Genomic DNA, 27,598 nt, shown 5'->3' on the forward strand with positions numbered 1-27,598 from the left:
CATGTAACGTTGTGCTAAGAGAGTGAATTCTCTTAGACTTTGTGCTATGATGTTGAATACATAGGCTTTACCATTGTTATGGGAATAGGCTACCCAGCAACGTGTATTAGACGTTGACTTATCCCTACTTAGGCTTCGGGATAAAAATACCCCAGACTGGTATTCTGGTGTCTTTTTCAATCGGTAAAAGACTAAACCGGCGACGCGTGTTAGGCGTCGGCATATCCTTTCTTAGGATTCAGGATGAAATTCCCCATGCGTGTAAGGCATGGATTTTGGTGTTATTAATAACAACCTGCCACAATGTTGAATATGTGGACGGATGTTCTTTTCAACGGTTAAGAACTAACCGGCAGCGCGGGTTAGGCACAGACTTATCCTTGCTTAGGTTTCAGGATAGAATACCCCAGAATCGAACTCTGGTGTCTTTTTGTGCGGAAAAAGACTAAACCGGCAGCGCGTGTTAGGCGCAGACTTATCCCTGCTTAGGATTCGGGATAAACTTCCTAGTACCTGTGAGGCACAAATTTTGGGATTTGAAAAAGGTGGTGTCTTCTCTTGGGGCAAAGACGAACCCGAAATGGGGGAAGAATTTTTATATTCTATCTCCCGACAATGAAGAAGAAGAATTTTATATTCCATCTTCAACTGGAAAGGAGACTCGAGGTGGGATCTCCACCTCCAGAATCCGGAAAGGTGAAACTGAGAGTGGGATCTCCACTCCGAGAATCGAAAAGATTCGGATAACCCTAACTGTCGGAAGGTTTGATTACCGAACTAAAGATGAATTTCTCGTTTATTGGAGTGAATTTATGGTTTTGGTCCTAACTATCGGAAGGTTTGACCAAGCAGGAGTTTGAGATGACCCTAACTGTAGGAAGGTTTGATCACTCGATTTGAAAGTGGACCTCTCGTTCATTGGAGGAATCGAGAGGGGATTTTGACTGTGGTCCTAAAGACGATCCTAACTGTTTAAAGGTTTGATCGTTCAATTTGTGGACCTATCGTTCATGGAACGAATCGAGAGGGGATTTTGGTTGTGGTCCTAACTGTAAGAAGGTTTGACCAATTGGGAGGTTTGAGACAATCCTAACTGTAGGAAGGTTTGATCGCTCGATTTGTGGACCTTTCGTTCATTGGGGGAATCGAGAGGAGATTTTGACTGTGGTCCTAACTGTAAGGAGGTTTGACCAGATTATATCCGGACTCTAACTATGAAAGTGTTGAGTGCACGAACATAGCGGAAGTTTGAATGGATTGAACTTGATAGAATTTGGTGGTCCCACCGTCAATTAGTCTGATCGGTAGGGGACTTAGTGTTCATCACTTTGTTCATATTGATCGGGTGATCCCTAAGAGTATTAACATTCTTTCGGGAACTTCCTGTTACACGAATTATCCACCCCCAGCTTTCTTGCAAAACTGGGTGTAACGAGGAGTACGTTATCCTCACTCGCATGTTCAGGTTATTATGTCCAGACTCTAACAAAGAGAGTGTTGAGTACACAGACACGGTGGGAATTTGAATGGGAATTCTCATTTATTACATTGCTGTGGTTTTGGGAACTTCCCGTTACATAAATCGTCCACCCCCAGCTTCCTCTGCGGAACTGGTTCGGATATTATTCTCAGTTACTTGACCGGGTTATCCTTAAGAATATTAGCGTAATATTCTCCAGGAACTTCCCGTCAAAAGTGGGAAACAGTTTAGATTCATATACCTATTGGAGTATGTAGGGAGCAGTTTAACCTCATGCACCTGTTAGATATAACGCCGGCTTCAACCAAGGTTTGGATGTTGTTCTTTAAAGTAAAGCACGCCTTGGTGGGATGAAGGATCCTCCTGTGATATGCGCAGTACTTCGGATCCGTAGTATTGTCAGTTTCCTCCTGATTTGTGATAGGTGGTAGCTTGATCTTGTTGTTTTCAAGGAGGGATTCGAAGATGGCTGGAACGTCTTCGTCCTTGAAGGAATACTCTTTTTGGAGTTTTGGTTCCGAAGTCTTTTGCTGCCTTCGGGATTGCTGTTGTGACCTTGATTGTTGAGACGCCTTTTGTTGCTACTGTTGCAGTTGTGTTTGCACCTCGAATGTTTGATTCACGTCCACAGCATTCGCATGTGCTTTTCCCTTACCCTTAGGGACAAAGTTCTGTTGCGGAGCATTATTTGCTATTTGGCCCCTTTCCGCCTTCTTCCTTTTAAGGAATCGTTCGGCTCGTTCTCCTCGCACCTTCAGATCCTTCCAGGTCTTTGGCGGTGCCATTCCCATAGCTTCCAGGATGTCCAATGAAAGATTATTATGACAGGTCTCGAGGATGAAATCTTCACTGATCGGATCCCTGCAATTCATTGCTTTATTTTAGAATCTCTTCACGAAGTTTTCGACTGTCTCACCATTCTTCTGCTTCTCATCAAATAGAGTGCCGATTGAGACATCGGTGTCGTCGTCGAAGAAGTTCGTTAGAAACATATCCTCCATGTCGTCCCAACTGCTGATACTCCCCGGCTTGAGGCGACGATACCAATCGAAGGCTGCTCCGCGAAGAGTGCCAACGAATGACCGCACCATTAAGGGTTCATTCCCGGAGATTATTCCTAAGTGAGACTTAAAATATATTAAGTGTTGGGTAGGGGAACCCTTTTTGAACTTTGCCGGATATGGAATTGATTCTCACTCCCTTGGGTATGGACATGGTATGCCGGACCTCTTCACTTCTTGAGCATTCATCAACGCGTTGATTTTGCTCTCCAAGTCCTTCATCTTCTTGTCTTCACTCGTACCTGTCTTCGAGTGGCTTCGGGGAGAGGTAACGTGGTCCTCTTTTGCATTATCATCCAAGGGACCGCCTCCGTTATTGTTGTTGACGGGAGGGATGTTCATGTTGGCATTTTCCTCTTCCCGTTCATTCTCATCTTGATTCGGATTATTGCGACGACTGGGTTCTCCTTGGTGAGTTGTCAGAGCCGCGATTTGCTGGTCATGCATCTCTCTCATTTGTTGCATGGCCATCTCCATCTCGAACTTGAAAGCTTCCTTCTGCTTAGTCAGGGCATCTTCAAGCATCTTGTTTACTTGTTCGGTGCTGATCATAAGTGATTCGTAAGGTTGTCCCGCACTAGATGCCGTGTCATCGGATGCTATAGCCGAGTAGGAGTCTGAACCAGCATCTGACGCCTCCTCTTCCAAAGGAAGTCCCTTTTGCATCCTTTGGTAATTCTTTCGCCTATTGATCCCTGACCGCAATCGAGTCATGCGTTGGGATGCTTCGGCAAGTTGATCTGAGCTAGAGTGTCGTGTCGATTTCCCTCTGCCGGTCATATTAGCAGACACCTCTAGGAACTCGTCCTCTTGGCGGATAGGCCTCTTCCTACGGAAACGCCTTGGCTTGGTCTCGGACGTTCTGGTGGAAATTCTCTCGAACACCGAAACTCTCCTTGGGGCTTTAGTACAGCAGCATTCTGATAGTACCGCCTTGATTATGTTGGCACACGGACAGTGGACTTACTCGTATCCCCAGCTCTATAGTACAACTCATCAGTTTGATAACTGGAGCAACCCATAGAGTGTTGGCATGACTTCCCAGGTATAACACAATCATCATCAGACGAATGTGTTTCCCTCTAGGGATATGACGCTTTATTAGCGTTTTCAAATGTCGCTCGTTCAAGTCTATGCTTTTGCGAGCGTGAAAACTTAACGGGCTCTTAAAGTTCGACCCGTAATCCAATGCGGTCGGTAACAGGGGCTTTCCCTTTGTTATCTTTCTTGAGGGGATTAGCACGACCCCCAGTCTGGTTTGTTGTTTGGGGACCTTTCAACGGTCCCAATCGCTCCTTGACAGGTGCCTTGCCTCGATCTTCTGGTAAAGGGCTGAGGCGACCTCTCAAAGGAATCCTGGATCTTGAAGAATCCACGTTCTTACCTGGCTCCGCCGGAGGTGCGGGAGCAGGGGAAACGGAATCTGGACTTGAGGAAGGCTGGACGATACCTCCGTCCCCTTTTATCTTAGGTGCCGGCTTCGCCTTTGGCACCCACACTTGCTTGAGTTTTGACGGCTTCTTGACCGTTTCTTCTTTCTGCATCTCTTCCGCTTTCTGCAGAAGGGCTCGGGCATGCGCAAGCAATGCGCGGTGTTTCTTGATTCGCTCTTTGAGGGTTGAGCGAGTCCTCTTGACACGAACCCATTTGTTCATCTCTGTCTTGGAAGAAGTGTTGGTTGTGCGCCGTTGTTGCTCTTGGCGCTGTCTGGACTTTAGATCTTCATTGTAGCGGATCCCGTCCATCGATTCTGCGGCCTTGGCCAGTTGTCGTGCAAGGCGTTGGCGCCGTCTTTGGCGCACCCTCTTTGACAAGGTTGGAACACCTTCAGCAGTTGACTTTGCGGCGGAAGGGAGATCTGGATCTGCCGCTTCCACCACGTTAGACAACATAGGAGAGTCGCGGGGGGTAAGTGCAACGGCAGTGAGGGGATCTTGGATCTTCGATCCGGAGGGCCCGCGAGCACTCTTGGAAGATGAAGTCTTCCTGCGCCCGTTTGGAGAGGCGGATCTGGAGGAGGAGGAAGAGAGGTACTCTTCAAACTTCTGTTGATCGAACTCGTATTCGATCTCTTCGTTCACCCGGATCTTAAAGGCCGGTTGCGTCACGACGGCCTCGGCAGCGAGGCCGTTGGCTCCCACTTTGGTCGCCAGTTTGTTTTCGTCGAAAGTTGCCTTCATCATTGATTTCATTAAAACTTCAAACGTTACAAATGAATTCAAACAACAAAGAAATAAAAATTACAACTTTCTTGAAAATAAACACAAGATCCGTTCGTCGTCTCTTGCTTGCGTGGGTCTTTAGCCTGTGACGGGGATGTTGATATCCGTGGACTACCTGGCAATCAGATCTGATCCAGAGCTTCGTCGATCCGCGAGGAGATCTAGAAACTTGAAGCGCCTATCTCGATAAAAGCGAGATAATTGCTCTTCTTAGAATTACTCCTCTCTGAAATCTGTGTACTTTTAAGTCTTCAATCCGGCAGGGCTTCGCCGAGGCACACGAATTCCAGATCTCAAAAAAGTGAGGCCTAAGGCTTGTATTTATAGGCATGAGGGGTTGCGGAGCGGTTAAAACCACTTAAAGGGCCCAAATCCGCGCCGAGACACCCTTGGGGTGTCTTGGCTTGGCCGAGACACCCCTGGGGTGTCTTGACTTGGCCGAGACACCGTAGGTGCCTCAGTTCAGCTCTGAGACGTTTTCAATGCCCGTTTGACTGTTTTCGCTGTAACTTCTTTGTCTGAACTCGGATCTGAGTGATTCCAAATGCGTTGGAAAGCCAACAAGGAGTTCTATCGGATCCAATGGTTGGATCATCTGTAGAATGAATGAGACACGAAGGGCATTGTTCCCTTTGTAAACATTACGGGGCTCCCGATTAGCCGAAGGGCATTGTTCCCTTTGTAAACATTACGGGGCTCCCGATTAGCCCGCACCTTCGTTATTCCGGAATTCTGTCAGCTCACGTAGTTCGTCGATTCACTTCAAGCGTTCACCGACGTCAATCGAACTCTTGTGAACCGGATAGTGACGTTCATCGTCATTCCTTAACACTGAGCTGTTCGTAGAGACCTATAGGCAATTTTCGATGCCTACAATGACAGTTTTTAATTGTTCAATATTTTAATACATAAAATATTATCGATCTTATAATCATCTTATATTATTTTTCATTCGATTCCAAATATATTCCATAATTATAGATTACTCCGGGACTGATTTATGAACCATCTTATTCTCAAACTCAATATCTTGAAAATTAGTCATTTCGTAATGGTAAACACGCAGATGCACAAAAAAATAACAACCAAGAACTTGTAAATTATTAAAAATGACATAATTTTTGAGGAATTCCGTTGTTTAAAAGCTAAAAAAACCCTTTATCTATGAAAGGTATTAAAACCATTAATATTATAAATAGACACTTGCATGTCTTGAAAATACACTTCTTTTTAGAACGATCCATATGGGAGCGGACCGTTTTAGCTGCGCATGAGGTGTGAAATTACAAATTTGCCCCCACACCACACAAAAAAAAAATCACATGCGCGGCTCAAACAACCCACTCCCATGCAGATAGAACTGAAGAGATGCAAACTCTAGATCAGAAAAGAACTTACAGAGTTTCAAATGGAAAAGGAAGAAAATGGATGGTAGAAGTTAGTTTTTTGGTGAAGTAAAATATAATCATATTATTATTGATTTAGAAATTTCATATCTAGATGTTTGTTAAGACGTCTAAAATAATGAAACTCTATATAAAAAAAGGGTACACTTCATTTATTAAAAAAAGACAAAAAAACCAGTTTAAACAAGGTTTTTTGTTTAAATTACTTTTCAGATCAACGTTTGTTTTGAGAAAAGAAAATATGTAAGGTTTTTTTTATAATTTACGCTGAGATTTGACGTGAGCGTAATTAATATACGAACTAGCTCCACTCCAGTCTCTTAAAAGTCGGGTACAAATCCGAATTTAATTTCCAGAGAAATATGAAATCTCTACAAAATTCCTCTCTATTTCAGACATATATTCGAGGAATTTATTAAGTTTTATCCAAATCGACAGTAGCTATGAATACCAAAATGGCCGAAACTTTTCGAACAGGAAGTTTCCTCCAAAATTTTCATATTTTGCTTTTCAAGTTACGCCGTTTTAGGGATTTTAGTTTTATTCATCAAAATTTTGAAATAAAAATTACTCTTATTTGATGCCGAGTAGTTCTACAATAGAGCTAGTTAATTACTTTTTAGGAAAACTAGTATGCAAAACGTGCGTTGCACGTTATGCATGTTAAGGAACCATATAAGACAAAAGTTGAATGCCAACTAACATTTCTTACTACTGTTTTCAATATGCCTCTCCAATATAAGGTGAATCTAGATGATGCACACTGTCAGGGTATGCTCCCAAGAATCCTTCCTTCTTCTCGATCTCCTTCAATTCTTCAGGCGTAAGCCTTACTGAGAACCCTGTAAATGCAGTATCATAATAGTAGATCATTCGCGACCGAGCAAATTCTTCGGAGTTATTGGGCAAAAATGATCTATACCATTTCCTAAGCTCATTTTGGTCCAAATGAGCTTTTTTTGGTGGAGCAACTTGAATTATGTAAGTCTTCAGATTATCGTTGGTATTATTTTGGTTGATGGATGTAACAAATTGACATAGATTTGAAGAGAAGAGGAAGAAAAAGAATAGGAATGAAGAAACCATTGTGTTCATTTTTTTCCTTTGGAGATCAAAGTTTGGTGGTTTTGGGCACCAAATGAGAGTGCTACTTATAGATGATGTAGGTTTGATGGTTATTAGTGAAGCATTTATAGATGTACATTGCGAATTTAGTTCACAAAAGCAATACGTTAGATTTGTGTAAATGATAATAAAGGAATATCCGTTATGAAACATAATTTGTCAAAGTAATAAAAGATATGAAAAATTTAAGAAGGAGAGGTCTTAAGAAAAGCATCTAGAAAAGGCACGTACTAACTAAAAGAAATATGTTCTTATGTGATATATTTGGGGGCTTGGGATGAGATGTGAAGATAAAATTTATTTAAAATCAACCGACCTTTGAATAAAAAAGCAACTAAGTAAATGACAATAAACTAGTCCTTATCTTTACCTCTTGCTACTTTCCTTATCATTTGAGTTATTAGAAAATTAAGGAACGAGATGTGCTAATAAAAATTCACAAATTTTGACTCACTAACAAAGGCCAGATCAAAAAAAAAAAGACTCACTCACTTCAACACTCAACTCACTCCTACATCATTTTATTTATTTGATACGAAATTATATCAGGTTTTCTTAACTCATTTCTTTCGTGTCTGGCGATATTCCCAAACAGCTCCAAGCGATGTCATTACTTCTTTAAAAACTTTATTAGCCTCTTCTTCATCTTCAATTTTAACTATGTTATGGGTGATCAAGCAAGAGGCTTCAACATTAGTAATTTTTTGCCTTCATTTTTGGGACATCACTCTCAAAAGAAAACTGAGCTTTCTCAAGTTCATGTTCACTGGGTCCATAGTCTGAATCGTTGGCCTCTTTCTTCTTTTTCTTCCTTACTTCATATTTCTTGTCCTCCTCATCATTGAAGTATTCTTCTATAGACGGTTCTTCTTCATCGTCTGATAGCATTTTTCTTAATATTGGTTTGTCCCAAATGATTTGTCATCACTCGAAGAGATTTCAATCACATCACGCTTAGCCATACTTCTAATTGCAAATGGGTTGGGTACAGACTTACAAAATTTGATTTGTTTGTTACTTGCACTTTTATTATAAAAAGATGCCATTAATTCAAAATCAGCACTTTTATGGTCACTATATTACTTCTGTTTTTATATGAACAGTAATGTTGTGGGTGGAATGAAGAACACATCATACTACTTTTGTAGTTGATACTTGTGTTCATTTTACTCCTTTCTGAGTTGGCATTAGGAATAGTTGATATTAGTTGCGTAATTCACTGTCTTCCTGTTAATAACTCAGGTACATGATCTCTTCAAATATTGGTGAAGTTGCTTCCATATTTTTAACAGCAGCGTTAGGCATTCCTCCTGAAGGATTGATACCAGTCCAACTTTTGTGGGTTAATCTTGTAACTGATGGACCTCCTGCTACGGCTCTGGGATTTAATCCTCCAGATAGAGACATTATGAAGAAACCTCCACGCAGGAGTGACGACTCTTTGATCACTGCATGGATCTTATTTCGTTATCAGGTGAGTGATTTTGAGTTTGCTACATTTAGGATGATAGTTGAAGCCACTGTCATTTCTCAGCATATCTAAGTTTCTGGATAGGTATTCCATACCCAATATAAAGAGATAAGGAGAAAGAGGGTCTCCTTGTCTCAAGCCTCTCTTACGCTTGAAGTATCCATGAAGGGATCCATTGAGGGATATGGATAATTTTGGATTAGATATGTTGGCTATGACCCAAGTAATCATCAGTTCAGGAAAACCCAGCCCCTTAAGCATTTCATGAATGAATTTCCAACTGATAGTATCAAAGGCCTTTTTAATATCTATGTTTAGCATGATTCAGGGGGAAATATGCTTCCTATTATAGCCTTTAACTAGCTCATGTGCTAACAAGATGTTACTTGTTATATGCCTTCCTTTAATAAATGCATTTTGTGCTTCATTCACCAGAGATCCCATGACAGTCTTAATCCTGTTGGCTAAAATTTTAGAAATGATCTTGTATAGGCAATTGCAACAAGATATGGGCCTGAAATCTGAGGGAGTTTTGGGGCACTTCACTTTGGGTATAAGAGTTAAGGAGGTTGAATTTACCACACCCAGTACTTTGCCTGTTTTGAAAAAATCCTCAATGGCAAGAGTGACATCTTCACCTATTATTGACCATGTAGATTTGAAGAATAAGGCTCCAAAACCATCTGGCCCTGGGGACTTATTATCATCCATAGAGAACAGTGCATCTTTGATTTCATCTTTGGATATTGATTTTGATAATAAGCTGGCTTGTGAAGCAGACAGATAGGGACCAGAATGAATGACCCTTGTATCTGGGGTTGCTGTATCAATTGCTACTCCCATGAGATTTTTGTAGTAGGACACAAATTCCCTTGCAATTTCATCCCCCTCAGTTAATCTTTGTCCCTGGCTGTTATGAAGGACCATTATTTTGTTGTAGTAGATAAAAGAAGGATTTAAAGGGTAAGCTTGGAGATTTTTTTGAACCTCTTCCAAAGAATGTTTTGCTCTTTGAACTTGTTCACTTATGTTACTGAAATGTCTCTTGTTGAGATCTTTTAGGGCACCTCTAAGTTGTTTCAGTTTTGTGCATACTGAATACATTTTGTAGCCTGAAATTTCAGATTGCCAGATTTTAGAATCAGTAGGTATGAACTTGTCATGCTTTGTCCACATATTAAAAGGTCTTTTGCCTTGGACATTATCTTCAAAAATAGAGATCAGAGCAGGAGAGTGGTCAGAGAAGCTAGGAAGTAAGTATTCTACCTAGCTAGAACAAAACATGTGCAACCAAGAGTCATTCACCAAAGTTCTGTCCAATCTACTCCAAATTCTAGAGTTTGCATCTTGCTTGTTATTCCATGTGTAAAAGCACCCCATAGTATTAAGATGATTGAGCTGACAGTCATATATAAAATCACTGAAGTCTCTAAAATCAGCCTCTGAAAGCAAAGCACCTCCAATTTTCTCTTCATTATTAATTACTGAGTTAAAATCCCCACTTAGGAGACACGGAGAATTACCAATAGTTTGGAATACATCCTTCAGTTCTGACCATAAACTCCTTCTGGCATTTATTTGATTAAACCCATACACTGCTGAAATGAAACTCTCAAATCTTCCATCCAATGATTTAACCTTGCAAGTGATATGTTGAGTTGATAGGACTTCAACTTTAATATCCAGAATATTAGGATCCCACATAATAATAATCCTGGCTTTTCCAGCAAAATTTATATTTGATATCCAGCTCCAGTTTCTAGCTATTTTCTTGGCAATAATTAGCAATTTGCTATCATTTATTTTTGTTTCTAGTATAGCTTGACAAGAAATGTGATATTGAGATATATGATTTTTCACTAAATATTGTTTAGAGGATTTGTTCAATCCCCTAACATTCCAAAAGGAGAGATTCATCCTAGCTGCACCCCTCTATCAATAGAGGGGTTATTATCTAGAACATCCAGTAGAGAGAATGATTTATCAATCACAACAGGTTGCTTTTCAGCCTTCCATTGAATTTTCACCCAGGGACCCTCAGCTTGATGTAGGGATCTTCCACCACTTCCATGTTGCAAAACATGCACAGTCCCTGAACCCAGACAGGATGAACAGTCTCCTTTAGTTAGCATGCCTATTTGCTGACCACTTGTCTTGTGACTCACATCTATTGGTTTTGGTATTAATTGCTGAAAATGTTCAGTTTGCACAGAAAACCTGAGCAAGAACTGCTTCCTTCCTGTCCCTGTAGGTTTATTGTGCCCCCACATTCAGTCTGGTGCTTTTTCTGGCTATGAGTATACATAGGCTCCAAACAATCATGTTTACCAGATCCCTTAACTTGCTGGTGGGCTGAGGTCTCATAATTCACCAGGTGAGCATGCACAACATGCACATGAGACAAGTGTGCCTTATTACCATAACCCATTTCTACCAAATCCTTATCAATAGCCAAGTTCTGAGAGACAGGTTTAATCTTATCATGCTCAGAATTCATCTGTGCTATATTGTCAACTTTTTGCTTTGGAATCTATTTTGGACTTTGGGATGTTTTTTTACAGAAGTTTGAATCATGTCCTATAACTTTGCACCAGTCACACCACCTTAGCTTATATTCATAAATCACCCTTTGTTTATATTTATTTCCATCAGGACCTTTTATGGTGATATGGTCAGGGAGAGGAGAGAGAATTTTCACCTCCACCAGCACCCTAGCATATGCCAGACGTTGTTTATTTGCAGTAAGTTTATCTGTTGCAACATGCTTTCCTATCACACTGGCAATTTTGCTAATGCCTTTAGCATTCCACAAATTAAGCCTTAGAGCTGGTAACTGAATCCACAAGGGGTAAATGCATTCATCTGATTTACCAATTTCCTCCCCAATAGTCCAAGGTTTCAACAGAAATGGTCGTGAGCCAAAGAACCAAGGACCCTTACCCAAGATTTCATTCATATCATCTTTACTTTTGAATTTTAACAAGAATAATCCTGCTTTGAGAAGGCATATATCAGGTATAGGAGACCAAAGCTTATGAACATAGCTCTCCATAGCCTTAAATCTAATATTGACCCCCAAAACCTGACCAATTAGGGAGAAATTCCACATAGAAACTCCCTCATTCCATTCCTCATCATTGAAAATAACTGCATCTTTATCTTCTGAAGGCATATAATCCAGATCCATTCCATTCCCTACTTTCCTGATGTCGGCAAATAAACTAGACCAACTTTTTGTGACATTTTTTCTGTAGATGAACTAGGCGCTACTTTATTTTTTGAATCAGATTTTGTGGTTTCCTCAAGTATCAAAGGGGGAAAACTTGAGCCATTTGGCTCAAGAAAATCAAGATTATCCGCTTTCAAATTCAAAGAATCCCTAGAATCCTTGATTGACTCCTTAGGAACATTTATCCCCTCATTAACAGAATAAGAAACAGAGGAATCATTCTCCATCTCGGATTCTTGAGCCCAAGAAATCCTAGCTGAATTATTCACGCCATTAAAAGGAGAAGGAGACTTACAGAGATTGCGAGCTTGAACATGATTAAGATCCAGCCTAGAACTCTTAGGATCCGAAGCAAGAACTCCTAACCTCAGAGGATCATCAACAAGATCCATCCTAGAGCTTGAAGCAAGAATTTCCTCCATCGATCTTGAATTCCTATTCCCTTTTGGACCAGTTGATCCCATTACTGTAGGTGTCTTTATGTCGATTGATCTAGGGCCAGAGATATATCCATCATCATCATCGTTGGATTGATCATCCAAGGCCTTTGAACTTGAATTCGAAGCTCCTAATCCAATGTTCAGAAGCTTGATTCCTCTGATCTTCTTCTTCCTCGCCATTAGAATCTCAGCGGGGGAGCAGGTTAGCAGAGGAATCGCCTGCTAACTTGCGCCATGTAACCGCCCAACCGTTTTTTTTCTTTGCAGTTATACTAATATGTAAGGCGGTCGACCGCCAAAACTCCAGAGACTCTGATTAGGAGAAGGATTCGTCGCGGTCGACTGTACGTGGCGCGGCGATCGACCGCGAGTCGGGTTTTGACCCAGTTACAGTTTTTGACTTATTTCCTTTTTTATTTGTAAAACCCTTAAGTCTATAAAAGGGTTGATTAGGGCATGATGTAAAAAAGACGAAAATAGTGAAATTTTCTCCTGCGACGGCCGTGGACGTAGTTTCTCACATTGAGAAGCGAACTACGTAAATCTTGTGTGTTTGTGATTGATCAAATTCTCTCTTCTCTCCTAAATCTTTATTTCTAAATCACATCAGGGGGGTTGTGCATCCCCAACAAGTGGTATTAGAGTGACCAGGTTTGGCGCGAGCGATTTGAGGTAAGAGACATGGGATCTAAGAAGGAAACATCCAAGATTGAGAAGTTTGATGGAACAAACTTCGGGTTCTGAAAGATGCAGATGGAAGACTACCTCTATCAGAAGGATTTATACCTACCATTGGGAGAGAAGCCGATGGATATGAAGGATGCGGATTGGAAGCTATTGGATCGAAGGGCCCTTGGAGCGATCAAGTTGACCTTGTCTAAATCAGTAGCGTTCAACATCAAGAATCAGAATACGACGGCGGATCTCATGGCGGCGTTGTCTAGTATGTATGAGCAGCCCTCTGCGGCGAGAAAGGTACATCTTATTAAAAAGCTGTTTAATTTGAGGATGTCCAAGAGCTAGAAATTCAAGGAACACCTGAACGAGTTTAACGGGATCACGGATCAACTAAACTCGGTCAATATTCAGTTTGACGATGAAATCCAAGTCCTCTTGATACTTGGTCAATTACTCGACAGTTGGAAGGGTACCGTTATCTCGATTAGCGGATCATGTGGCAAATCAAAACTAAAGTTTTCAGAGTTATCTCGATTAGCGGATCATGTGGCAAATCAAAACTAAAGTTTTCAGAGGTGGTGGACATGATTATGACTGAGGAGATTAGATTTCAGAGGTGGTGGACATGATTATGACTGAGGAGATTAGAAGACAAGAGGAAGGGATTTCTAATTCAGGATCGGCATTGAATCTTAAGAGCAGAGGAAGAAACAGAAATAGAAATAGAGGGAATAGCCAAGGAAGACCTAACTCGAGGAACGGGAGGTCAAAGTCCAAAAATCGTAAGAGCAAGAAGGAGATTGATTGCTGGAATTGTGGCAAGTTTAGCCACTACGAGAATCAGTGCCGAGAACCCAAGAAGGACAAGGAGAACAAGACTGAAGCGAACATGACCTCAGGAGAATCAGATGATGCCCTAATCTGTTCGTTAGAGAGCAAGACTGAATCATGGGTGCTGGATTCAGGAGCTTCGTTTCATGCTACCTCAAATAGAGATTTATTTGAGAACTACATTTCAGGAAACCTAGGAAAAGTCTAGCTTGGTGACGATCAGCCCTGTAATATTGTTGGCAAAGGAGTCATGCAGATCAAGCTCAATGGGTTTATATGGAAGCTGAGTGATGTGAGACATGCTCCTAGCTTGAGGAAAAATCTAATTTTCATAGGACAAGGCGAAAGAGGGATATGTATCTACCTTCGCATGTGATACGTGGAAGGTTACAAAGGGGTCCATGGTTGTTGCCCGTGGTACGAAGACAGGGTCCCTTTACATGACGATAGATGCACGTGGTTTCATTGCAGTGGCTGAAAGTAAGGAAGACCCAAATTTGTGGCACCAGAGGCTAGGTCACATGAGTAGCAAAGGCCTAAAGGTTATGCAGTCGAATTAGAAGTTACCAGGTTTGAGATCGACTGATATTGACTTATGTGAAAGTTGTATTCTTGGGAAACAAAAAAGAATAAGCTTCAAAAGGGTTGGCAGAACTCCTAAAGAAGAGAAGCTTGAGTTAGTTCACACAGATGTGTGGGGTCCAGCATCAGTACCATCCACCGACGGAAGGTTATATTTTGTGACCTTCATAGATGATCACTCGAGGAAGACTTGGGACTATTTCATGAAACACAAATCAGAAGTGTTTGAAGTCTTCAAGAGATGGAAGGCTATGGTAGAGAACGAGACCGGTTTGAAGATCAAGAAGCTCCGTTCTGACAACGACGGCGAGTATGAAGACTCAGAGTTCAAGAGGTTCTATTATGACAGCGGCATTAGATTAGAGAGGACAATGCCAGGTACACCCCAGTAGAATGGCTTAGCAGAACAGATGAACAGAATGTTGACTGAGAGAGCCAGAAGTATGCAGTTACAAGCAGGTTTTCCAAAGCAATTCTGGGCAGAAGCAGTCAACACAGCTGCCTACTTGATCAACCGGGGACCATCAGTGCCTTTGGAGCACAAAATACCTGAAGAAGTGTGGAGTGGAAAGCAGGTAAATCTTTCGCACCTGAGAGTATTTGGATGTGTTTCAAACGTTCATCTGAGTGATCATGCAAGAAAAAACTTAATCCTAAGTCTTTGAAATGTTTCTTTGTTGGCTATGGCGGTGATGAGTTTGGCTACAAATTCTGGGATGAGCAGAACAAGAAAATCATCAAAAGCAGGGATGTGGTCTTTAATGAAGCAGTCCTCTACAAAGACCGTGATACCATTCAGTCCACTAGTTCGGTGCAGAGTGATCCCACATACTTCAAGTCAGATGATGCCTCAGATGGAGGCAATCCCGAAGCTAGTTCTGATGAAGAAGAAGAGTTGATGGATGAGACTACTTCAGAGGGGGCAGATGAAGATGGAGAGCATGTTTCGCCCGTCAGAGAGTTGAAGCGGTCAGCTAGAGTCCCCAAGCCTAATGCAAAGTATCCATCACTACATCCCAGAGCCCATCTCAACTACCTATTATTAAGTGACGGTGAAGAGCCAGAAAGTTATGATGAGGCACTTCGAGTGGATGATGCGAGCAAGTGGGAGTTCCCCATGAAAGATGAAATAAAATTCTTGAATACCAACAAGGCATGGGAACTTGCGTAGCTACCAACGGGGAAAAAGGCCTTGAGCAACAAATGAGTGTAAAGAATCAAAGAGGAACATGATGGTTCCAAGAGATACAAGGCCAGATTGGTGGTTAAAGGATTTCAGCAGAGAGAAGGAGTTGATTACACAGAGATCTTCTCTCCTGTAGTCAAACTGACCACCATCAGAATAGTCCTGAGTATTGTTGCAGCTGAAGATCTACATCTCAGGCAGCTAGATGTAATGACAGCTTTCCTCCACGGTGATCTAGAGGAAGAGATATATATGCAGTAGCCAGAATGGTTTACTCAGAAGGGAAAAGAGAAGATGATATGTAGATTGAAGAAGAGCTTGTACGGCTTGAATCAAGCTCCAAGGCAATGGTATAAAAAGTTCGATGGATTCATGCACAGGAACGGTTACTCCAGGTGCAATGCTGATCACTGATCATCCTGCTTTTATATGTCGACGACATGCTAGTAGCCGGTTCAGACATGAGAGAGATCAAGAAGCTGAAGAAGCAGCTGTCGAGTGAGTTCGACATGAAGGATCTAGGCGCAGCGAAGCAAATATTGGGGATGAAGATCAGTAGAGACAAGCTCTTGGGCACACTTCGACTATCTCAGGCCGAGTACATTAGACAGGTGCTTGAGAGATTCGGGATGAGTGGTGCTAAGGCCGTTAGCACACCGCTAGCTAGTCATTTCAAATTGACTACGGAGCAGTGCCCCAAGACTGATGAAGAGAAAGACTACATGTCTAAGGTTCCATATGCTTCAGCCATTGGAAGCCTCATGTACGCCATGGTATGCACGAGACCTGACATTGCCCATGCAGCGGGAGCTGTGAGCTGATTTATGTCAGATCCAGGAGAGCAGTACTGGGAAGCAGTTAAGTGGATTCTGAGATTCCTGCGATGTACAATAGAAGACTATTTATGCTTCAAGAGAGGCAAGTTAGTTCTGCAGGGTTTTGTTGATGCAGACTATGCTGGTGAGATAGACCAGAGAAGGAGCACTACAGGATACGTATTCACTTTGGGCTCTACAGCTATTAGTTGGGTTTCTCAGTTGCAAAAGATCGTTGCTTTATCAATGACAGAGGCTGAATATGTTGTTACGACAGAGGCAAGCAAGGAGATGATATGGTTGCAGGGTTTCTTAGAGGAGCTAGGACAGAAGAGTGAGAAGAGTGTCTTGCATTGTGATAGCCAGAGCGCAATTCATTTGGCGAAGAATCCCGCTTTTCATACAAGGACCAAACACATACAGGTTCGCTACCACTTCATAAGATCAGCGTTGGACGAGGACATGTTGAAACTTGTGAAGATTCAAGGAAGCAAGAACCCGGCCGATATGCTTACCAAGGTTGTCACTACAGAGAAACTGAAGTTGTGTTCAACTTCAGTTGGCCTCATTACTTTATGATATGGAGGCCGTCGCCGCAGAGAGAGCTGAAAGAGATTGATGGTTAGTCTCCAAGTGGGAGATTATTAGGATATGTGAAGCCTAACTATCAGACCTACCCTATACTTCAAAATGAAGAGGAACAAAGTGGAACAGGAGGAACATGATCGACGACGACGAAGTTCAAGCAAAACGACGAAGGGCGCATTTTGACTGAGGCGCGGTCGACCGCGCATGGCGCGACGGTCGACCACCGACGTGCACAGACAGGCACATTGCTGAGGAACAGCTTCGCGGTTGACCGCGTATGGCGCGGCGATCGACCACCAAAAGTCCAGAGAGCAGCCAGAATTTTTTGCCTTCGTCGCGGTCGACCGCGCGTGGCACGGCGGTCGACCGTCAAAATTCCAGAGAGCTTTTTGACTGAGGCGCGGTCGACCGCGCATGGCGCGACGGTCGACCACCGACGTGCACAGACAGGCACATTGCTGAGGAACAGCTTCGCGGTTGACCGCGTATGGCGCGGCGATCGACCACCAAAAGTCCAGAGAGCAGCCAGAATTTTTTGCCTTCGTCGCGGTCGACCGCGCGTGGCACGGCGGTCGACCGCCAAAACTCCAGAGACTCTGATTAGGAGAAGGATTCATCACGGTTGACCGCGCGTGGCGTGGCGGTCGACCGCGCGTGGCGCAGCGGTCGACCGCGAGTCGGGTTTTGGCCCTGTTACAGTTTTTGACCTGTTTCCTTTTCTATTTGTAAAACCCTTAAGTCTATAAAAGGGTTGATTAGGGCATGATGTAAAAAAGACGAAAATAGTGAAATTTTCTCCTGCGGCGGCCATGGACGTAGTTTCTCACATTGAGAAGCGAACCACGTAAATCTTGGGTGTTTGTGATTGATTGAATTCTCTCTTCTCTCCAAAATCTCTATTTTCAAATCGCATCAGGGGGGTTGTGCATCCCCAACATTCAAGGCCTCACCCTTCACTGCATGATCACTAACTTACTCCTTCGATGAAAACCCTTGCGACTACTTCCAGTCTGGCAAAGTGAAGGCAATGACTCTTTCTCTCTCAGTCCTTGTTGCCATCGAAATGTTCAACTCTCTCAATGCTCTCTCTGAAGATGTTAGTCTCTTAAGCATGCCCCCCTGGGTTAACCCCTGTCTTATGCTAACAATGTCAGTGTCCTTTGGCTTGCACTTTGTCATTCTTTACGTACCATTCCTTGCTCAAGTGTTTGGGATTGTGGCACTTAGCTTCAATGAGTGGCTTTTGGTGTTGGCTATTGCCTTTCCTGTGATACTTGTCGATGAGGTTCTTAAGTTCGTCGGTAGGTGCACGAGCTCTGCAAGTATGGACAAACATTCTTCAAAGCGCAAAGATGATTAACCGGATAAACATAGTGCTATATTTGAAAATTTTACACGCATTTTTGTACTTTAGGAAGGTGCTGGGGTATCTCCAACTTATGATTTAGGTGATTTTAGTGCAGCGTAGCTTAGATTCATTAGGAGGCTTGCTAGCCAAAATTGCAGTCAAATTATTGTACTGTATTGAAACTTTTTTGCGTGGATGCAGTATAAATAATTGACGCTTTACAGCTTGTCTAGAGCAGATTGTAGCTGAAAGAAATCTTGAAACCATTTCTAAGGTTCAAATTTTGGTATTTACAAGTTCATTATAAGATGTGCTAATTGGCTTTTATCTGTTTCTAAGCAACTCGTCTTGACTTTTATTTTAATTTCATGGTTCCTGGTGCTTAAAGTTGTTTTTGTTCTGCATATAGTTATCTTCAGCAATAAGAGAGAGAGGAGAGAGAATGCAAAATAAATGTCAATCCTGGGTTTCAGATGCAAGTTAAATTTAGTATTCTGTATCCAACTATGATCTAAAACTGGTTTATATGCGAATAATTTCATATAAATAGGATCAAATTTGAGAAGAATCTTATTAGCAGTACAGATATATAAAAGTTATATCTTTGGGTTGATATATATTATTAACGCAATTTACGATGATATGCATATCTATGCATATCTCCCTCCTCTAGAAATTTGAGACCTTTAATAAGAATTTAAGGTGAATATTATATTTAATGGTTTTTAATAAGAATTTTAGTAATGAAATGTGTTACCTTCATATTAAAAGATCTTGAAATCTAATAATGCTATTACATCTTTGATCGTATCTTTAAGAATTGATCCTTCGTTAGTAGTCATATCCATAAATAAAGTAACATAGAGTCATGACTCCGTATGGTAAAAAGAAAAAGAGCACATTTAATTTTTTTGGCTTACGGAGAGTCATGACATTCTAATTTTTCTTTTATCTTCCATGAAGAATGTTTCTTTCATTTGGAAAAAGTTGCTCAATATATTCTTCAAGGGGAATTCAGTCGGTGCTTCTTTGATAGATTTGTTAATGTCAATTGAAGTGATCCATTAACGTTTCCAAATTGTGTTTATTTCCTTCACTTTTCTATTTGAAATAAAAATTGTTTGCTTCTTTTGAAGGATATTTCTGAATTTTCTGATCGTTTTCTATACATAAATCTTTGTATTTTTTTCACCTTGTAAATATTATTACCATCAGAGATTAATATTTATAAATTATAATTAATTAATACTAAGCTATTATATTATAGTATTTTATCAATTTTATGCGATTCAGCCTTCTATCAGTTAATGGTACTTATGTTTTTTTTGCTGCTTTAACATATTGGTAAAATTATATGCAATTACTTTAATTAATAGAGTAACGTTAATTTTTAATCTATTATATATTTTTTAAATTTTTATTCCATAACTGGATATTTTTAATCTATTGTTATTGTTATGTTTTACTAGCATCAATTTAGACTAATTTTATATTCTAAAAAAGAATAGTAAACCTTAAATTATAAGTTACATTTATATATCTTAATAAAAGAATATCAAACAATTACTCTTTTCTTTGTCGAGTTTTGAAATTTTAGCTTTTTATTTTTGTGATTTTTAACTTTTCAAGGGTGAGTTTTGCAATTTTTAAAACTTAGGGAGTGTTTTTTTTTAATTTAAATTTTAAATTGGGTGCTTGTAATTTTAATATTTCATATGTTGGTGGTAAGTTTTCAAATGTCAAGATATTTCTTACAACTCTAAAATTTTAAGGGTATTTTTTTCCCAATTCTTGAAACTTTGTGTTGCTTTTTGCAAAATTTAATCTTCTACAATTTGCTTATAATTTCTAGATTTGATGTGTATTGGTTATAAGTTTTGAAATTTTAGGATTTTTTGTGAGTTAAAGTGAGTATGATATATAAATATTTTTATTTATTTTCTCAAAGTAATATAGATACACAACAACAACAACATTATACCAAAACTTTTGGGCCATTTACACGAAATTCTATTACTTTCTATGGATGTAAGCTACTCTTTATTAGGTTAATTAAATTTTGCCTTTTTCCATAAAGGTAAATCACTATTATATTATTTTCATCGTATGTAACTAATTAGTCTCTGGGGCCAACCGATTATCCAAAAAAAAAGAGGTCTCTGGGGCCAAGCTCTAATATTCCTTCTTAGTTAACCATAATCTCATTATCTTTTCTAATTAGTGCATTTAGTCTCAGTTGCACGAGGTCAAACTATCACAATCGAATTTTGCTAGTTTTAAATAAGCATGCGCAATCTCGATCCTCATAAGTAATTGCTAGTTTTAACTAAGCATGCGCAATCTCTATCCTCATAACTAATTGCTAGTTTTAACTAAGCATGCATAATCTCTATCCTCATAACTAATTGCTAGTTTTAACTAAGCATGCGCAATCTCTATCCTCATAACTAATGCACTTGTTCCCTATTCTATTTTTTACATTTAGTTGTTATTCATAATATTATCATTTCTATTACTCTTATTTGTGCACATGGCAGTTTTTAATTGTGCAATATTTTAATACATAAAATATTATCGATCTTATAATCATCTTATATAATTTTTCATTCGATTCCAAATATATTCCATGATTATAGATGACTCCGGGACTGATTTATGAACCATCTTATTCTCAAACTCAATATCTTGAAAATTAGTCATTTCTTAATGGCAAACACGCAGATGCACAAAAAAATAACAACCAAGAACTTGTAAATTATTAAAAATGACATAATTTTTGCGGAATTCCGTTGTTTAAAAGCTAAAAAAACCCTTTATCTATGTGTTCGCGGTGAAAATTGCCTTCATTGAATTCATTGTTATCTTGAATAACTGTTTTTCGGTTACAAAAGATCCGGTCTTTTTTAGATCCGGTTACAACGAAATCAAAGAAAAAGAAAAAATTACAACTTTCCTTTTATAACTTTCCTTTAGAACAAATCGCAAGATCCTGTTTTACGGTCTCTTGCTTGTGTGGGTTCTTTGCCAACGCCGGGGTTAATCCGTGGACCACCGCGCGATCTAGATCCGGTCGGATCTACACGATTCGACGGGTATTATTTCGCGAAGGAAATAATAGCCGGGGGGGATTAGTTCACCAAGGAAATAATCGCCCTTAATTCTCGGGATCAAAGGCCAAGCTTTGATCCGGAGTGTGATCTCGTGTAGATCTCAGATCTGATCTTTACCTCTCTCGAACTCCTGCCTTTTGGGACGTGGACGCTCGCCGAGAATCAGATCTGAATATTCAAGTCCTCAAGTCTTCAAAACTCCAAGCTCAATCTTCAATTCGGCAGAGTAACGGCTCTCAAAGTTCCAACCTCCTCAAATGAACAAAGGGGAGCCTATTTATAGGCTCTCTGAACTGTGCCCGTGCAGGCCGAGCCACCCACGGGTGGCTCGGCTTTGGCCGAGCCCCCCTTAGGCGTTTCTGTTTCGTCGTTTTTTCCGTGATTCGGCTGATTCAGACTCTGATTTGTTGATCTGATTTGGCCGTAGATCCGATTCCTAATTTGGCAGTAAATCCACTTCTGGGTTCGAGTCTGAAACTGATCTTGATTCGATCGTGATTCGTCCGAGTCTGTCCTTGGTTGGATGACTCGTTGACTCCCCGAACCGTTGGCTTGATTCCGCACGCGAATGGATGTATTCCGTTACTTGCATGCGATTCGTCAACCTCGTCACTTCGTTGGTTCGTCGGTTTGTGCCGAGCTATGCTAAGGGACCTATAAGCAATTTTATAAGCCTACAGATACCCCCTCCAAAGTATTTCAGCCTCGTTCTTTTATAGAAGAGTCTGGAATACTTTGGATATGATTGTCCCCACCTTCAGTCGGTGTAATGGGACCTTGGAATGACTTCCGTTCTTGATTCCTTCAATCTTCCAGGCTATTCGGTGCTTTGTCGAATGTCTGTAAATGTTCCGGTGCTGCATTTATTGTCTGACCGTTGTCGGAATTTTAAACTTGAAGTCGATTCCTGATTTTCTAATCTTTAGCTGACCATCGATTGTTGGCGTTGAGTTTTTATTTGCGACGCGTTGTACGACGTAGTGTTGTTGAGTTATCCTTAAGAATATTTATAAAAATTCTCCAGAAACTTCTCAACCAAAAATAGGGAATAGTTTATACTCATATACCTTGTTGGAGTATTTTCTGTGCTCAAATGAACTGAACCGGCTTGATAATGAGCCAAAAAAGGCAGTAATTCGGCTCAAAAAATCTTCTGATTTTTCCGAATATGTCTCTGTCGATTTGAAGTTGTTTCGATGCTCGATTCAGCTTCAATTTGAATTCTGGTTCAAACCAGGTCTGGTCTGGTTCAACTTGGTCTGGTCCGGTTCAACTAGGCTTGGTTCAACATTATAAAAGAGCTCTTTTTTTCTCCTCATTAGGGCCCCCCCCCTAACCCTTTTTTCACTTTTCTCTTCCCTCGAGCATCCTTTCTCCCTCAAAACTTCATAGTTGCATTAGATCTAGTCTTCCTTTGGATCTTTGACTGAGAAATCCCTCAAAACTTCCATATTTAGAATTTCTCTCAGGCCCCTCGAGCGCGTGGTCTGAGCCTTTCTCAAGATCTGATTTTTATTAGATCCACGAGCTTTTCCTCAGGTAAACCCTCAACCATTTTAGTATATTTTATGCTTAATCCAATTTATGAATTTGTGGGGTCGCATGCGGTGGTTAGGATTAAGATTTGGCACCTCGAGCTCACCTTTCAGGGGGGGGGGGAGAATTGCAAAAAAGAGGAACCTTTTCTAGATCTGATTCCTTAATTTATTTTGCAGGTCTCTATATCTCGTATTACGAGAGGTCAATCCTCTACCGTGTCGGCTGATGGCGCGCCTCCCTCTTATGCTGGTGAGCTATTTTTGAAAGCAGGTCTCTATGTTTCGTATTGCGAGGGGTCAATCCTCTACCACGTCGGCTGATGGCGCGCCTCCCTCTTATGCTGGTGAGCTATTTTTGGAAATTTACAAATTAGTCCATTTTTTCTTAGAAATTTGCAAATTGGTCCTTTTCACCCCATTTTGTTCTCCTTGGCGAGGCAATCGGGAAGAGCCTTGATTCTCCTTGGCGAGGATCGACGCTTTAAAGATATGTTTTGCTTGGTCAGAACTATATCTCAAAATCAATAAAGGGGGCGTTTTGACGCTGCATTGTGCCTTATAAGGCATGGATATATAGTCGATATACCCTATCTTATAAGTGCATAATGTGGCCAACTCGTCTCACCCTTTATAAGGCAGTGACGTAGGATGAGTTCAACTTCCTTTTATGATTGAGACTAACAACTGTTTAAATTTTTGCTTCCAGTGGAATATCCTTCTGGGGCGTTCTCATCTCACGCAGTGTACGGGCGTCGTGGCGAGTACTATTCGACTTCTGACGATTTCTCCCCCATCCCAGTCACTCCTCGGTTTGCTTCGGGCACGTCGACAGAGGTTGCCCAAGTGGTGAAGGAAGGTGGATATCGAGCTCTTCGCCAGTTGATTACAGATGCGCCCCTCGTGAAGGATGCCAGTTCGATTCAGCCTCTCAAGAAGACCGACTTTTTATTTGGCGATTCTGCCAGAGATCCGGATGCCGTGTTTATTGATGCTGAGCAGTGGCTTCATAAGACTGGCAGTGGTTTCATATATTTGCCGAAGATTCATTGGCATCGTTCGTTGACTGAGCTCAGGCGTCAAGCTGTGACACGGGAGATGTCGTGGCGCTTGACGGAGGAGCATGAGAGCGTTCACTGCGGATACATCACTCATCAGGCAGCTCCTGGTTCGAGCAGGAGTCACATCACTGGATTGCATCCTGGAGTATTGGGGTTGGATGCACCGCCGCGTAACGAGCTTCTTGCCTCTGCTTCTACTTTGAAGAATCGCCTCGCTGCTTTAGGACGGGAGATGCCTGCGACACGCCACAGGTTTTATGGTTGGGTCCATTCTTTGGACAAGCTTTGGTGGACTCGCATGACGAAGTACGTCTTGAGCCGATGGAGCGAGGAGTTGCACGCTTGTGGTCTGTATGCAGCCGTTCGTGCCACCATGTATGGTTTGCCTGTTAGCACGAAGCATTTCTTCGCTTTGTGCGAGCTCTACAACCCGGACTCGAACACTTTTCTGACCCGGCAAGGGGAATTGGGCTTGGCCCTCCATGAGATGCACAGGATTTCTGGTTTGCCCATGGGACAAATGCTATATCAGGAATATTTTCCCTCCAACCAAGAATTAAGTCAGCTGAAGGATCACATGCCCGACCGCTACGAGACTTTATGGGACCTCACATGTCACTATCATATCGCTTTGGCGCAGTCTGAACCCTTAGCGAAGAGGGCTAAATCCCATGTGAGCCAGAAACAGTTTGCGTCTTATTTGTTCAGAAATCTAGAGAGCAATTCTGGCGAGGCTATTTGTGAGCTGGCACCACTCACTCCTTCAGGGGTTAATAGTCTACTGAAGAAGGTTGATGCTCATTCCTATACCATTAGCAGTCCTGAGAGTGGTTTTCCTACAGGGACCAAGTTCAAATCATTCTTGTGGCATGCGACCGCGCCGATTCGACCGATGACCCTTCTAGCCGGTTACCTCGCTATCTGGTTGAAGAAATGCGTGGTCCCGTATCAGTCTAGTGATATCTTGTCATTGGAGGTGCTCTACCCAGCGGTTCATCTTGCCTACAAAAAGGAACTTTCGCTTCTTCCGGTGATGGTGGCTAACATTCATCGAGGGCTTCGACAGATTTCTAGTGCTTTTACACGGAAGGAAAGTGAATCACCGGCTCAGATTCCTACTATTAAGGTGGAGCTTCCGTACACTTATTTGATGGCTTGGTTCGTCCTTCATCGTTCTGATATGATGTCAGTACCGTATGCCACATACCCCTCCGCTCCCCTACTACAGTTGTTTGAGAATGGCAAGTGGGAGGGGCGAGGATTCCCTGACGTCAGACAGCAGCTACAGGTCCACAAGTGTTGGGCGTTTTCCACTTGTTTTCCACAGTTCTCCGGCCGATACGGCGAGGGTCTGATTGATGAGGAGAGGCCGAGGGAGGATCAGACTCATTTGGACATCGGCTGCTTTAACTGGCTGGTGAACATCAGGCCGGGTTATCTGACTTTCCGGGTGAGGAATCAGTGTTTCATAGAGCCATACCTACCCTACCGATTCGCTCGCCAGTTTGGCTATGATCAGCTTTATGTCGGGAATCCACGTCAGCAGCTTCGGACCCACGGTGGTTTGGTGGACGGTCTTCGTGCATCGTTGTGGACCGTGACGGGCTGTATTGGTGCTAAGTTCAGTCTCCCGAGTTCTGAGCGGCAGTTGAACCTCACCTTCTTAAGCTGCAAGTGGTTGTTAGCAGCTAATAAAAGTGTCCCTGTAAAGCCGATTGCAGAGCTGGAGGCTGAGGAGGCTTCTCAGGCTGATTCTCGTATGATTTGGGAAAATGCTCGATCACAAAGGGCACGGCACAAGACTCGTCGGATTGACGAAAAGGGAAAGAAGATCTTTAATTCTGCTGATGAGGCTTCAGGCGGAGATTTTGAAGATCACGAGGACTGTTCTGAACGAGGTCAGTTTCTTACTCTTTCCTTTTATCTTCCAGAATTATTAAGCCTGACAATGGTTTGATGTTTCAGGGACCACGGCTGACCAGGATGAAGAGTTCTGTCCTTCTCCCCAGGCGGGACCTTCGATTGTTTCCCCTGCCGCTAGGCGGAAGAGATTAGCCCGCAAGCCGCGTGTAGTTTCACGAGCATCGGATATGTATTTAGCCGGTGACAACCCTGCTAGTGATGGAGGTAACATCTATCCCATAGACTAGCCTCTTGATCATTCAGAACTTTGATTCACGCTTTTCCATCTCTATATAGGAGAGCGTGGGGAGAGCGAGATGAGTCATGATCCTGTTTTTCACGATTCTATATCTTCTGGTGAGCCCGACTCACCGCACCAGGTAGAAAGGCCTGCAGAAGCTGGTGACATTAGGGAGACCGTCAATGTAGGACCCGGTTCGATGAATCCAGGTACATCTACCATTAACAATACACAAAGGAGTTGAATGATTTGGAATTTGTGCATTCCCTAATTGTCTCTATGCTTCTTGCTCTTTTAGATAATTTGCAGGAGGCAAACGTGGATCTTGGGAATAGAGAGGCTGACGCACCCATAAGAGGTAATTCATTTCTATTGGCCGTAGTCTCTTTATTCTCCTTTCGTGCTTATATTCTCTTGTGTCAGATTTCTCGACTGATGATTTTGACGAGGAAGGCTTGCTTGTGGACACTCCTATGCTCCACTTTATGTATGGTTCTCCTCAGATTGATGACCAGTTGCCTGGAGATGTATTTCCTGAGTCTACGCTCCCTAAGAATCCCGAGGATGGTTTTTCTGAAGGTACATAGCTTTTCTCAAGTTAATTATAGTACCAGTCAATTTTTGACTAATGTAACTATAACATGATGAATCTGAGAATTGTATTTGACAGAAGCTTTTGTCGAGACTGATCCTACTGAGCCGGCTGCGGGACCAACTACACCAGTTGATACACCCCCAGCCGTTACACCTCCACCACCCCCAGTGACTCAAGGGGAAGAAGGTATAAATTGAGCTACTGAGAAATGTTATTTATTTCTTCATTAAGGCTTTTGACGGATTTCTCCTTTTTGTATAGGGCTTTCTTCTCGGCTTCATGTCCTGGTGAAGGAGTTATTATCAGACAGCGACCCAGAGAAGATCACTATTTGCATAGAAGTCCACTCTTTCTTTTCCTTCGTGAATGCTATGATCGGCAAGCTCTTCCATGGCGGATTTTTCCTTCATCAGTTTAAACCATTCCTTGATTCTAAGATAAATTCCATAAGGGATGCAGGATACCCAGATCTAGCGAAGGCTATCGTTGATGATCTTGATTGCCTAGATCATGAGCTTCGGATGTTTCGCGAGCTCCGGGATGCAGGTGCCTCTTCATTCATCGCTGCCGAGCTGGATACTCGCTTACAGACATGGCGCGATACTAGGTTTCTTGCTGAGTTCGACATTCAGGTGCAGCGGGACCGGGTAGATCGAGTTGAGGCTAACCTTGCTATTAGGTCATCCTCACTC

The 27,598-nt window shown here is 41.9% G+C and overlaps 1 protein-coding gene across 1 annotated transcript in view; it reads left to right on the top strand.

Moving 5' to 3' along the window:
* The window catches only part of LOC109841479 (calcium-transporting ATPase 1, endoplasmic reticulum-type-like), an 83,207-nt gene that overhangs the window by 40,658 nt on the left and 14,951 nt on the right, over positions 1 to 27,598 (top strand). The window contains exon 7 of the mRNA XM_020410446.1: positions 8,537 to 8,601. Within this exon, the coding sequence (XP_020266035.1) occupies positions 8,537 to 8,601 (65 nt within the window). The remainder of the gene's footprint in view (positions 1 to 8,536; positions 8,602 to 27,598) is intronic.

The sequence above is a fragment of the Asparagus officinalis genome, chromosome 5 (genome assembly GCF_001876935.1).
Source record: "Asparagus officinalis chromosome 5, Aspof.V1, whole genome shotgun sequence".
Lineage (NCBI taxonomy): Eukaryota > Viridiplantae > Streptophyta > Magnoliopsida > Asparagales > Asparagaceae > Asparagus > Asparagus officinalis.